This window comes from Rhincodon typus, chromosome 11 (genome assembly GCF_021869965.1).
Source record: "Rhincodon typus isolate 14 chromosome 11, sRhiTyp1.1, whole genome shotgun sequence".
NCBI classification, from domain to species: domain Eukaryota; kingdom Metazoa; phylum Chordata; class Chondrichthyes; order Orectolobiformes; family Rhincodontidae; genus Rhincodon; species Rhincodon typus.
Genome location: NC_063342.1, coordinates 25,310,350 through 25,325,533, shown reverse-complemented (window position 1 = coordinate 25,325,533; position 15,184 = coordinate 25,310,350). Strand labels below are relative to the sequence as shown.

The window sequence follows — 15,184 nt, the reverse complement described above, 5'->3', positions numbered from 1 at the left end:
AGCTAAAGGAGAAGATACTGAAAGACAGGATTTATTCACATTTGGAAGCAAATGGACTTGTTAGTGATAGGCAGCATGGGTTTGTGTGGGAAAGGTCATGTCTCACCAACTTAATTGAGTTTTTTTGAGGAAGTGACAAGATTGAGGGAAGGGAAATGAATGTTGTCTGCATGGGCTTTAAGAAAGCATTTGATAAGGTACCTCATGGCAGCCTGGTACTGAAGATAGAATCTCATCAAATCTGGGGTATGCTGTCTAGATGGATACAGGACTGGCTTGGTCATAGAAGACAGAGAAGCCACGGAAGGGTGCTTTTTGGAATGGAGATCAGTAACTAGTGGTATTCCGCAGGAATCAGTGCTGGGACCTTTTGTCGTTTGGAATATGTATAAATGATCTAGAAGAAAATGTAAGTGGTCTGATCAGTAAGTTTGCGGATGACACCAAAATTTGCGGAGTTGCAAATAGTGAGGAGGTTTTTCGAAGGATATTGCAGATTTGGCAGAGAAATGGCAGGCTAAGTTTAATTTGATGGGCAGCACAGTGGCTCAGTGGTTGGCACTGCTGCCTCACAGCGCCAGGGATGTGGGTTTGATTCCATCCTCAGGTGACTGTCTGTGTGGAGTTTGCATATTCTTCCCGTGTCTGCATGGGTTTCTTCCAGGTGCTCTGGTTTCATCCCACAGTCAAAAGATGTGCAGGCTAGGTGGATTGGCCATGCTAAATTACCTGTAGTGTTCAGAGATGTGTAGATTAAGTGGGTTATAGGGTGATGGGTCTGGGTAGAATGCTCTGAGAGTCGGTGTAGACTTGTTGGGTCAAAGGGTTTGTTTCCACACCGTAAGGATTCTATGATCTATGATCCGGACAAGTGTGAGGTGATGCGTTTTGGAAAATCAAATTCAGCTGCTAATGAGACAATAAATGGCAGAACCCTTAGCATTGACTTACAGAGGGATCTGGGCATACAGGTCCACAGATCTCTGAAAGTGGCAACAGTGTTGGATAAGGTGGTCAAGAAGGAATACAGCACACTTAACTTCATTGGCCGGGATATCGAATATAAAAATTGGCAAGTTATGTTACAGCTGTAAAAAACTTCAGTTAGGCCACATTTGGAATATTGTGTGCAGTTCTGGTCAGTACATTACCAGAAGGATGTGAATGCTTTCGAGAGGGCGTAGAGAAGGTTTACCAGGATGTTGCCATGTCTGGAGGGCTTTAGTTATGAGGTGAGGTTGGATAAACTCAGGCTGTTTTCATTGGAATGATGGAGGCTGAGGGGTAACCTGATAGAAATCTAAAAAATTATGAGGCATAGATAGGATGGATAGTCAAAGGCTTTTTCCCAGGTTGAAAAGTTAACTACAATAGGGCACAGATTCAAGGTGAGAGGAAGAAAGTTCAGGGGAGAAGTGAAGGGTAATTTTTCACAGATTGGTGGCTGCCAGTGGAGGTGTTGGAAGCAGGCACATTAACAACGTTTAAGGCACATCTTAATAGATGCACGAACAGGAGGTGAACAGAGGGATATAAACCACACATGGGCAGTAAGTAGATGGCCTAAATAAGGATTAGGAATTGGTGAAGGTTTGGTGGGCCGAAGGACCTGTTCCTGTGCGGTGGTGTATTGTATCTCCAGTAAGAGAGAATCTAACTGTTGCCTTGACATTCAGTAGCATTAGCATCGTTGAATCCCCACTATCAACGAGTTGTGCACTACTATTCACCAGAAACTGAACTGGACCAGCCACGTAAATACTGTGACTACAACAGCAGATCAAAGCTGGTGATGCTGCATTGAGTATCTCACCCTCTAACACCACAAAGCCTGTTTTTCCTCCAAGGAACAAGTGAGCAGTGTGATAGATTACTCTCGACTGGTTGAGTGCAACTCCAACAACACTTGAAGCTTGACACCATCCAGGACAAAGCAGCCAGCTTGACTGGCATCATATCTATGAACATTCAGTCACTCTGCCAATGTTCAATCACAGCAACAATGTGTACCTTGCAAAAATACCCAGTCTACATAAGGAGTGCCAAACTCAAATTACATCTCATCTCTTAGTGCCCATAAAAAGTCTTTTTGCAATGCATTTATAAATCTTATTGGTTCAGTAGATGTTGAGCAAAACGCTGCTGTGGTTTGAATTGCAGCCATCGGCGGCCCAGTTCGTTATAAAATGTCGCCTCGATTGATCAGAAAAATAGATCTGGAAACGGTATGCAGCAGGACACTTTCTAAAATAATGAAGTCAAAGTACTTGAGATGCCAGAGATCTGAAATAAAAACAGAAAATGCTGGAGAAATTCAGCAGGCTTGGCAGCATCCATGGTGAGAGAAACAGCATTCTCATTTTAAGCCCAATATGACTGTTTTTCAAAATTCTACTGATAAGAGTGATATTCAGTTCAAATCATTCACTCCATTGATGCTGCCAGTTTTGCTGAGCTGCTTCAGCATTTCCTATCTTGCAAAATAGTGGTCATGTACATGCAATAATGTATGTGAAACAGTATAAACTGATTCCAATAATTGTGTTTTGTACAATCCAGTGCCATCAGCACCACAACAAGTAGAAGTAGTTGTATTATCAGACCACAGAGCAAAGGTTTCATGGACTGCACCTTTAGAACCAAAAGGACCTATAGAACAGCTTCGTTATCAAGTACAATATAATGGAAATAATTACTGGCCTGCTGTGCCTATAAGATTAGACCAACTAGCAGATGGACAAAGACAGATTGAACTAGCAAACCTTCAAAGTGGAACTGAGTACCAGTTCCAGGTAAGCTAAGAGTAAATATTTAATTATTCAAAAATGTGTTTCTCTTGTATTAATTTGCTATCTTCCATATTATAGTCATAGGCATCATCTAATTTGTTCTATATTAGGCCAGAATGTTTAAAAAGCATTTTTGTAAAAAGGAAAAGGGTGGAAGTACATATCCATCAATAGCTGAGAGATGAATAAATATCATTTACAAAATGAAGGAAAGCATAATTTCATCACACTGCAGACAGGTTGAATAAAATTGGACATGCCTGACTTCTAAAATTTGAAATCTAGAAGCAGTCTGCCAATTTCCTGCTCTGTGACCAAAGAACTAGGAGGAGGTATAGTCATTTAGGTCTATGAACCTGTTATGTACCATTTAAAAAGTATATGGCTGAAGTGTAACAGGCCTCCGTATACCTGCCTTTGCCTTCGTGTCTCTTAGTACATTCAACAAAAATCTACCAATGTCAATTTTAGAGTTGGTTGATCTAGCATCAGTTAGCTGTTTGTGAATAGTTCCAAAGTTCTTCCACTGCTTGTATGAAGAAGTGCAAGCTAATTTCCGTCCTGAAACATCTAGTGTTTTTTTTAATGTGCTGTCTGTCTGAGTTTCCAAAATGGTGGAAAATGCTTCTCTCTCTATATCTTCTGTTCCAACTTTTATCCTACGCATTAAAATTCCAGGAAATTCAACCCTAGTTTATTTAATCACTCCTTATAGCTTAAATCATTGGAGGTTAGGCATCATTTAAAAAATCTATGCTACATTCCCTCCAAGGCCAATATCAGTGATAAAATGGCCAAAACTACTCTCAGTACTCTAGCTGTGGCCTCACCAGTTCTCTTTCATATAGCTGAAGAATGATTTCTATCCTGTTGCTTTCCAGTCCTTTTATATCTAAAAGCTAGCTTTCCTTCAGTTTTGTAGATTAATTTCTGTACCAGTTCATTACAACATTTTAGTGATGTGTATGCTAAGCCTTATTGGACTGCACCACTTTCTCACTTTTCATTTAGAAATTTCCCTGTTCTATTCTTTGGGGAACTCCAATGGGCCTAGTGATGGCCTAGTGGTATTATTGCTGGACTGCTAATCCAGCAACTCAGATAATGTTCTGGGGATCTGGGTTCAAATCCCGCCTTGGCAGATGGTGGAATTTGAATTCAATAAATATCTGGAATTAAGAATCTAATAATAACCATGAATCCATTGTCAATTGTCAGAAAAATCCATCTGGTTCATTAATGCCCTTTAGGGAAGGAAACTGCCATCCTTACCTGGTCTGGCCTACATGTGACTCCAGACCCACAGCAATGTGGTTGACTCTGAACCACCCTCAGGGCAACTGGGATGGGCAATAAATGCTCGCCAAGTCAGCATGCCCTCATCGTGTGAATGAATAAAAAAATGAATATGAGCTGATCCCAGCACCTTCGCCATTAAAGGTTCAATCTTTTCTTCGTTTCCTCCTTTGCTGTATGAATGTGTAGTATAATATTGACAAATCTCTGCACTGGCATTGCATGCTTTTGTAAGCTGAGGTTGGTCATGGCTCACCGAAGGCCAGCTCATCTAGCAAGATGTCTTGGAGCAAAAGATTGAGTATAGTGTTCTTAAAAGTGTTCTGCTCCTTCCACTTATTGTCATGACTTGTCAACTTGTTCACCACAGACAAGCTCTGCAGGGAGCGCCACGCTCATAATGTCTCTGCCTTTGCAATAGGCCACCTTTCATAAGTGCAAACTTGAGTGCTTAACCTGAACTAATTGTTAAACTTTAACATCTAGCGGAAATTAGAGGGCAATAATTTAACAAGAAAACCTTACAATCTCAAGATATGAAAATAGGATAAATGTTCACTTTTGATTCATATGGTACAGATAATAAACTGTCAGTAAGGATAAGAAATAACTCTACAAAGGCTGGTATCCTGTCACCAAGTCACTCTTTATTTTCACATGCATTGTACATAACATTGACTCAGCTAGCTCAGAGCTGGCTACTAGAGTCCCTCTGTTCAGGATATATCCTGAGTGAGATCAAGCAATTGCCTTTACTCAAATGGCATCCCCCAAGTACAAGGTGGCCTGGTTGAGGGCGTCCATTTCTGTCGGCATACCCTGTAACTCATCTGCTTCATTGCTGCATTTTCTAAAGCCAGTTGTGGTGCCTGTTTGAAATCCAGTTGGGCTTTAGCTCATACGTGCTTTTACATGATTACATCATTAATCCCACATACCAAACGGTGTCTCAGCATCTCACTTAGGTTAAACCAAAATCACGTCTCTGTCAGTCATCTTAACCTCATCAAAAATCCTGATACAGATTCCCCTGGTTCTTGAACTGCTGAGTAAGTCTCAGAATTAGAAGATGCTTGGAGTTGTAATATTCCTTGGCTAAATCAGTCCACTCTTGAAAAGTTCCTAACTCTTGAAAACCTCAAGGAAAGCTAGGCTTTTAATAACCAAAAAAGCTGCGGGTCCACAAGCCTTCCATCTGCCCCAATGTCATTTGACCAGAAGAAATAACTCATTCTTTCCACATACTGGGCTCAGTCTTAAATGGCAAAATCCAATGAGTCAAGCCTCCCAAATAGTGGCATGATGCCAGGAATGCTTACCCAACCCAAAGACAACTGTTGCAAGCGAATCTCTTCAGGGGCGTGTTTTTCTCGCGTCGCCATTGAAATAATTCCACAAAGTCTGGTATCCCATCATGAAGACACCCTTTATTTACACATGCATGGTACTTAACAAGGATGTATCAGTGGTTTGAAGGTCCTTATTTTGATAATTTGTTTGCTTGTTGTAAAAGTGGCGTGTAATGATTTTGCTAAGTGGACATTTATTTTTGGCAGGTATTGAGTTATCCCCCCATTGGTGGAAGTTTTAGCTCAAGTGAAATTGTCTTGGGAAAAACATTTCTGACTCCTCAGTCTCCTCACCTTCTTTCAGTGGGAAATATCACAGCGACAATTCTCTGGCAATTTATATCCAATTACACAATGGAGAAATACTGGTTTGAAATTTCCCAGGTATCTATCACTTTGACATTTACTTAAGTTGAAATTGCAATCGGGATTTTAATGTGCTTCCACGCATCTTACTTGAAACAATATCTGGATGGTTGGGCAGATAAAGGAGTATGGTATCTTTTTTGCTGTTGCCTGCCTCTCTGGCACAGTTCTCACTGATTTCATTTGTACCTGCCCCACTGTTGTAACTCAGTTCCTTACCACAATGGCTTCTGCTTCTACCCAGAAAAGTCACGTTGGGAGTGCCTGGGGGTTCCATCTCAGGCCTCTTCTTTTTTTAGATCTTACTCAACCAAAGGCATAGCTACAATATGGATGTTAATAAAATCCAACTCAGTCTCTCTGACACCACCTTAAACTTCATGTCCCCACTTTGTTGGTATTGACAATGCTGAAAGCATATTCTCCTACCAAAAACTTTATACCGTCATTTCTGAACCTATTCCTCTCCTTGAGTATGATTTGTATCTTCTGTATCTGGTTTAACCTTAAGCTGAACTTCAAATTCCATATCTTATTTAACACCAAACTATCTAATTCATTAACTCAACATCATTTGCCTGACTTTTAGTGAACCACACCAGTATTGAAACCCATATGTACACTTTCTCATTATCAGCTTTGTTTATTAGAAATCATCTTATTATCTTTTTCATCTTGCAGAAGCTGCAACCTGTGCAAAACTTCATTACCTGCACAAAATGCCAATTCCCTGTATATCCTTTGCTAACTGCCAACTATCATTAGATATAAGGGCTTCAGTGCATAAATCAATATCCTTTTCAAACACTTTGGCTTACTTTGGACCTACCTGCCTCTGCAACTGCAACATGTGCTCCTTGCTATCTTGGCTGTTTTGTTTTTCAATCCCCTTCACCATCTGTTTTGCCATCAATGAAAGACATTAGCTGCCTAAGCCATTCACTGCCTAATCCTCTCCACCTTGTTCCTACGCTGCCTGAAAATTCTACGAACAAGATTTTGGCCACTGCTTCTAATAATTCTCCAGCTGGTTACTGTCAGTCTGCTTTGTGAGTGTCTTTGGGGTGACTGCAACATCCAGTCTGACAGAAATGTAAATTGTGTTTGCACTGAGTTAGAGGTTGATATTTAAGGGCTCCCAATTGTGTGATCAGAGCAAGGGAACAGTTATCTGATAAACTTTGTTGGAAACTTGAACCATCTTGGAGTGCTGATGGGAAGCCCATCAGTTGGATGGACAGGAAAGCAAGCAACTTCTTCAGTAAACCAAGCTGACAGTTTTTCCATAAAGGTGAGTGTGACAAAAAATTGTTCTTTTTAAATGACTGGAGCATGTATCTATAAGGATCATTGATTAGTTTGAATCCTATGGCCAGTTGTCATTACTGAGTTGGGTGCACAAAGACAGGAGGAATCCCAGCTCCATGTACGTTTCCCATTCTCGTGGGTGTGGGAGGGTAGGATGGATTTTGCATTGTGTTGGGTGACCCAGCACTATCTATTAAACCGCTCGTTCCTGACATGGGTGGAAAAAACAGCCTCAAGTCTCCAGCAATGTTTGTTCAAAGTTTAAATATAAAGATTAAAATGTAAAACCTCCCTCCTGCTGTCATCCCTTTACTCTATGCTCCATCTATTCCATCATGACCCCGCCCCATACCATCATGTGAGTGCACTGTTTTCCTTGGCCCCTTGTATTCCCATGCATCCTATCATGCCCGTAGGCCTTTATAACATTGCCAACTCCGTGTCCACTCATATCCTGAATCCATCACCCCTTGCCTCTCCCTCTCCAAGCCATCTCATCAATTATCCTGCATAGGCACACATCGGGAGACATCCTGTCCAAAAATATAATTATTATTTGTTTATGTCATTTGTGGAAAAGCCATAACCCTACTTGTCACAAAAGTCTGAAACATTGAAATTGCTTCAACTAATCCCTTTTGAAATCAAATCTTAAGCTTAAAAGCGCAAAGATTTATGTACAGAAACATTTTGCTTAAATTCTTGATACCTAACGACAACAAACATTTCCATTTGACAAGCAGTTACAGTTGTCCATCAATAGGCACTCCATTGTGAAAATGAAAGTTTAGGAAATGCAGCACCAATCCCTATCATGGTGAACAGGTACCCTGAAATAGTTGTAGTTTTTAAAACAATATTTTGGACTCTTTCTTGACAACTTTGCAAGTTTCAATAAGTCTATGTACTTTCTATTCACAAGCATGCCTTTTCATAATTCCAAGGGGCACCTTACCTCCACCAAATGTCTCTACGGATTAGATGCATAACTCTTCAAAAGGGCAGAAAAATAAAACATGTCCTACCTCTCATCCCAACATACTCCCTATGCCAAACCCTGCAACCTAATGCCCTGTCCTTTTATCATAGAATCACAGAATCCTCACAGTGCAGAAAAAGGCCATTCAGCCCATCTGGTCTGCACTGACTGTCTGAAAGGCACCCCACCAATGATTCTCATACCAACTTAGTGCGTACTTCCACTCAATAGCCCTATTACTTACATTTCTATATTGAAGAATACATCTCATTAATAAATATACATGTTGAAACTTATTGATGCTTCCAGACAGATCTTGATGCATTCTGACATCATGACAGACCTTAGTATTTGTTGATGCTTCTTAACAGGTCATGGCATTTGTCTTGGCAATTATTGACAGGTCTTCAACAGATTTTGACAAGTTGGACATAGCCAAGGGGTTTGTTAACCTTTTATTCCCAATCTTGTCCACAGTTAACAGTCCCAAAGGGCACTGAACAATTTGCTACCAGTAAGTCCCAGAACCCTACCCACTAGGTGTGCTGAGACCATATCCACGAGGTTATTTCTTCTCTTCAAACTGGGTATCTTGGCTATCCAAATGAAATACACTGAGGAGAGACCTGCTTTTGTCTAATCCCCAAACTCCATGCTCCAGATTCCAGGGACTCCAGAATCCAATTTTAGTGAAGGAGACCAGTCATTTAAATGCCTCTGAGAACTGTGCATGATTGACTTCTGGCCTGCCCAAAACCCCACCCAGGTGAAAATGGGAAAGGCTGGTTTTGAGAGGCAAAACTTGGGATTCCTGACATCTACTAATGTTTTCACCATGGTGTTTGCCATTGTGGCGAAAATTGTGCTGAGTGTTGCTAATTGCAACTGGGTAGTTATTCTAATGTTCTGAGTGGCCTTGCATTAGGATGAGTAGAGAAAAGGCTTCCTCACATTTGCTTACTAATGATATGTGGTTAAAGCATTAGTATGCAGAAACAAGGCCAGATTTTAATTCGGTGCTTACCAACTAATTGGATTGTAAATCTAAGTGAAAGATGCAGTTAGTTTTACTGGTAGAAAGGCAACATTCCCAGTGTAGTTCTGATGAGCCAGCCACGAGTAGGATGTGACATTGGTGTTAGTTTTACTGTGTTTGATCCTTTTTCAAAAATGTCTTCACATGCATCTTTCCAGCTGATACCAGGTGAGGGGGAAACTCCACTGGTAGAAGCGAAGTACATATTCCACCAGTCTGATGTGAGATAGGTTGCTAATGAGCATTCTGAAATAATTATTGCAATATTGAAATGTATTCAAAACAAGAATTAAATGTGAAATGTCACTGGCTTTTAATATACATATAATCTTTTGAACTGTATGGTCTTTTTTTAACATGCATTGTTCTTCATTAGTCCAGAATATTTCCTCTGCTAATTTATTGAAAATATTGCAAGATTAAATGTGCTCTTACTATTGACGCTGTTTTAAATGTCTGCATATTTTATTTAACAAGGACACCAGCAGAGAAATTTGGAAACAAGTGCAAGTGAACTGCACCAATAATGTGGATTACAGTTGCATTATTCTGGGTCTACATCCATCGAGAATATATGCAGTGAGAGCAGTTGTTACTTACAAATCAAACATTTCATGTGCATCTGCCATGAAAGTATTTGAGACAAAAGGTAGTAATGTGATAGAAATCCATTATTTTAAGCAAATTATGTTTTGATTTGATTTGTATGAGATGTCCTCAGGCAGTGTTTTTTCTTTATTTTGTACTGATGGATGTTTTGGAAATAAGCTAGCTTTTGAAAATGTTTCTTGAATAGCATTATTTCATTTACTTATTTCTGTGGTGAAGCATGAAGTATTATTAAAGGTTAGTAATATATTAGTTGCCTGAAATGTTTTTAGAAGGTTTTGAAGAATTTTAAAATTTTCAAATAACAAGTTTTGTCTAAGATTGCATAATTTAGACCAAAGTGTAAACTTATTTATTTCCAGCAATTAACTTGGACCAATGTTTTGAGAGATAGATGATCTAATTGTATCCCAGACAATCAGAAATAACTTGACAAATTCCTTAATTTTTGATGATTTTTGTTGTTCTCCACAACAGATCCAAGCCTTGTTCTTTTTCCCTAACTATTCTACTAAAATGGCTTTATTTACAAATTTACCAAAAGATAGTGCAATTGTGACATTTTTGTTGATGAAGTAATTACTTTACCACTTGGGGATCAATAATCTGCTAGAGAGGATTCTCCACTCCTTATTTCAACTGTCCAGTGTTAATATCCTTTTAAATCAAACAATGAAAATGAAAATTTTTCCTCAATCAAACACAGCTTTGACCAATACCAGTGCATTTGTTTTGTGACTAATGCAGATATGTATTTGTTTGATGAAAGTACTCCTTTTCCCATATGTAAATTCTCAGGCTACCTTAGTGGGCCTGAAGTTTCATTCTTCTTATTCAAATGTTAGTAATATAAACATTTCATGACCTCAACCTGTGGTCTTTTTCTTGATTTTACAGTAATTAAGTTATTTTTCTTATTTACATGGTCCTGCTGCCCATACATTATCTGCTGAAAAGTGTCTAGAAATGATGTTGTGAAAATGGTTTTGAGGAGCCCACAATTTCAGCTTTTGGTTATGTCTCTTATCTACACTGCATCTCAAAGATGATGACTCTGTTGCTACCTTTGGTGGTACAGTAAAAACTGGGAAAGCAATATAGTGAGTCTGTGGTCACTGCTCTATGGGAGTTGGTTACCTCAGGTGGCTGGACAGCAGGTTTGAAATGCACAGTGATGCCAGCAACGTTCAATTGCTAGATTGGCTGAGGTTCAACCTCTCCGCTCGTTTGATACCTGACAATCACGAGTTGTCTCTCTAGTGAGAGAACAGCACTATGGTCTGGTAGGACTATGGTGCCTTTACATTACTCTCTAACAGTATTTTTTTGCTCTAGGTTTCTGTATCACAGGACTGAATATTGACTTTATCCATACTTACTATTAAGGACCATAGTTTGTTGTATTTTTCTAAAAGCCCCAGAGCCTGCCCAGTTAAACCATATCAGGACAAAAGTGTTATAAAATTGCACATTTCTAGATTAGACATTTAGATGAATAATGTTGCCTTTAGCACCTTTAACGGTGGATTATTTAGGAATATAATTGTGACTGCTTTTGTCTTTTCTTTCATATTGTTAACAGTGTGCTTGTTCTTTGTTTATAGCTGGTGTACCAGGTAAACCAGGTACACCGTATACCGTTCATGATGTTATTAACTGGATTAAAGCAGATGATAATGGGAATAATATAACGTACTACATTCTGCAGGTGCAGTAAGTGCATAATCATTAGAATGAGGGGAAACAATTACTTTTGGGATAAATCTGTTTGTACACAATCCTCTTTAATATTATGAAGCAGTGCATCATGAAAGTGATGCAAAATTACGCAAACTGAAACCTCCAAAGTGAATAAATATTTTCCAAAAAATATTGGGTCGGACTTTCCAAGTAAAGGCAATTTTGTCACTCAGGCTCTTTTTGTTTGTGAAAGAAGGCCTCTTCCTGTATCTGAGAGGCGATTTCAATTAGAGCTCCCACAGAAATGCTGAGTTGTACTTTTGTTCTGATGGTTATTTTGTAACACAGAACTGTCAGAGGAAAGCAGCCCATGCTCCCTTTTCACAGGTAGCCACAGTACTCTCAAATGTAAAGGTCCTCACTATTCACTGTCACTTTGACAGCTCCTGTCAAAAAAGTCCATAAAGTATGTTGTTAGGGTGTTGGGAGCACTAGATGGGTATGGGGGGGTTGGGGTTGTAGGATGCCAGCTGAGTGGGAATAATATGTCAGCTTGCCAGCTGTGTAATTTTTCAATGAGGGAGGGAAAGATGCTAGCTGGATAGGGTGCCAGATGAGTTGGGAGAAGGACACATGTTCAAAGGACACCAAGTGGGAAGATGCTAGGGTGCCAGGGAGCAAGTTAGCAAGGTTAGTGATGCAGCTTTTTGGGTATACCAGGGTGGTTGGAAGAAATCAGGTCTGGCGGCAAGTGGAAGGGTTTGTGTTGGGGTATTTGGATTTGGTGGCAGTGGGGTTAGGCGGTCAGATTGGGTCTGATGGGGGTGGCACAATCTAATTGGCATTGGGAATTGGGATGTGTCTGATGGCGCATGTCATTTTCTTTTCTAAATATACCAGATAAAGTAAGTTCCCAATGGCCATAGTATAACACTTTCCTAAGATAACCTAGTCAAAGCGACCTTTCAAGAAATGATTATTATAGTGCAATAGAAATGAGAGTGCGTGGGGAGGGGAAAGGTTTTGAATTTGGAGACAAGTTCTATTGTGTTAGGGTAAAGGGAATTTTACATCTCACTCTGCGTTCTTGACTAGAAAGTGTTTGATACTCATTGTTTGTCATATGATACACGGGCAATCATTTCCTCATCGTTGAGTTTCAAAAGATTCCACTGCTTATCCAAGTTGCAATTAATATTTCAGCCTCACCAATGGGGTAAATTTTGAAGTTTCTTGCTAGACAATGTGCAACTGGCAACCAAGTAACCTTGCCAACACAGCAAGGTGCATAAAATACAGCACCAAAATGAAGACCCAAATTATCTTTGGTCTAGCATCCCACACTGAAGAGTTAGTACCTGGGGTTAAGCAATACCAATATATTGATATCTGGAATTCTCTTCCAGAGAGAAGTGGAGGCTGTCTTTTGAATTTATTTATAGCTGAGTTACATAGTTCTTTTAACCTGCAAGGGAAACTGTGGTTAGGGGATCTGGAGCGAGGAGCAAACAGAAAATGGAGTTGAAACTACAATCAATTAGATCTTATTGAATGCCTAAAGGGGCTGATGGGCCTATTCCTGTTCCTATTTCCAATGATCCTCTGATCTTGCAAACATTTGCAGATGAAGGAACGGAAATTGTAGAATGATAGCTGAATTAGACAACTTTGTTTCATCAGTAAACACCGATTTAATGTGTTAACTTCAGTTAGTTTACCATAATTTAACTTGAAGCAAAAGTGAATACAATGATTTTATGATCTTTCCCTTTTCTCACCAAGAAAACTAGCTGGAAAAGGAAATGTTCCCAATCTTGAAGCAGCCTAGGATCAAAGGGCCAACCTACAGTACTTACTTTTCAAAGTCTAGCCAAAGAGTGCCAACTTCAACTTCAAACGTGCTAGATAATTATTTTTTACTGTACCACACAGTCATATGAAGTGGTGTTGAGCAGTTTTGTTTTGTTCAAAGGATGTGAACATCGCTGGCTAAGCTGGAATTTGTTGACCATCCCTAACTGACCTAGAGATAGTGGTGGTGAGCTGCCATCTTGAACCACGTGCAGTTCTTTGAGTATAGGGTGACCTGTGCTGCTTCTGGCTTTGTTGTCCTCCACGTTTCAACAGAGATGAATGGATGAGAAGTGCTAATTCCTCTCACAATTCCAATGATGCTCATTATAATACACCCACCTTAACTGAGGGCAACCCAGTTCCTTGAATTACCCTGGAATTATGTGATCATTATGATGCAATTTGAAAATGCACACGGATTTTGAAAGCTGGCTTTCATGGTAGATCTAATTCAGATTTTCAATAGATGGAGGTTTAAAAAAAAATTCTTATTTTAAACAGGAATTTCAAAAATGAAACAAGGCTGCAGAACTTCAACAACTCGGATGAATGGATCACTGTCTATCAGGGTTCCTGCGGTAGTAATATCTGTACTTGGCGTAATCAGCACTTGAGTGGGTTTTATCATGTGAGAGTTGTAGCAGTTAATGGCATCGGCATGGGTGAATTCAGTGAGACAAGTGGCGAAATCATCATGAAACTCAATGGTGAGAAATAACACTGTATTTTAGATTATAGATTGTATAAAAAAGATTTTCCAAATTAATAAATCATCAAATAAATCAGATGTTTGTTGATTGTTAAATGATGCAAAACTTTATTTTTTTTGTCCTTAGAGTGGTTCTTGAGATTTTGAGGGCTGCTTGTGATTTTTAAGGGCTACATTTTCATTCTCACTAATTCCTTTATTTAAGTGATGCAGTTGAATAATAATGACACCTTCTGTATTTGTGTTAACTTGAGGTATTTGGATTTAAACAGAATTTACGCATCAGAAGAATTTGTAAATATATTAATATCCTCAAAATTACCAATCCTTTATTAAACCTAAAGTCACAACACACAATGCATTAATTTCTTAGATTTCACAGTAATTAAATTGGGACAAGACAAATGCACCTTATCTTCCTCCTCCTCCCATTTTTGAGCTCCCTCTCTCTCCCTCCCCTTGCAACCTTCCAATCTTATATTTCCCCTTGTAGTCCCTCTTGCACACACCCCCAGTCTTGCAGCCTCCATATCTCTCCCCTTATCATTATGGTCTGCTCTCACTTCTATCCTCCCATTGTCACTCTCTCCCTCCACAACCTCAATCTCTCTCACTTTCCTACTTGAAGCCTCTGTGTGTCTCTTCCATTTCAACCCCTGAAACTACCCCCTGTACTACCCCGACCCCTGCAGCCTTTTCCTGTACTGCTCCTGATTCTTTCAACCTCACTCTCTATCCATCTTCCACATTTACCCCTGCAGCCCACTCCTTTCTTCCCACACCATACTCTGCAGCCTCCCAGTTTTCTCTTCTGCCCCAGATCACTGCAACTTTCTCTTTCATCCCACACCCCTAAGCTTGCAATGTCTGCCTTTCTCCCACTTTCCTGTCTCACTCTTCTCACCACCTTGCCTTAACCCTACAGGCTCTTCTGTGTCTCTGTCTCTGTTTCTATCTCCACCCCTTTCTATCAATCAATCATCTCATCCTCCAACTGCGCCTCCCCACTATCATCTCTCCAACCTCCCCCGCCCCCACCATCGTCTCTCCACCTGCCCCCCCCACCACCACCGTCTCCCCAATCTACCCCCCAACACCATCATCTCTCCAACCTCCCCCCACCACACCATCGTCTCTCCAACCTCCCCCCACCACACCATCGTCTCTCCAACCTACCCCCCAACAGCATCATCTCTCCAATCTCCCCCC

The 15,184-nt window shown here is 40.0% G+C and overlaps 1 protein-coding gene across 1 annotated transcript in view; it reads left to right on the top strand.

Moving 5' to 3' along the window:
• LOC109920694 (proto-oncogene tyrosine-protein kinase ROS) overlaps positions 1-13,984 on the top strand; it is a 96,930-nt gene extending 82,946 nt beyond the window's left edge. Inside the window, exons 30-34 of the mRNA XM_048603063.1 lie at positions 2,560-2,792; positions 5,642-5,818; positions 9,601-9,772; positions 11,337-11,445; positions 13,768-13,984. Of these exons, the coding sequence (XP_048459020.1) occupies positions 2,560-2,792; positions 5,642-5,818; positions 9,601-9,772; positions 11,337-11,445; positions 13,768-13,984 (908 nt within the window). The remainder of the gene's footprint in view (positions 1-2,559; positions 2,793-5,641; positions 5,819-9,600; positions 9,773-11,336; positions 11,446-13,767) is intronic.
• The last annotated feature ends 1,200 nt before the right edge of the window (positions 13,985-15,184 follow it).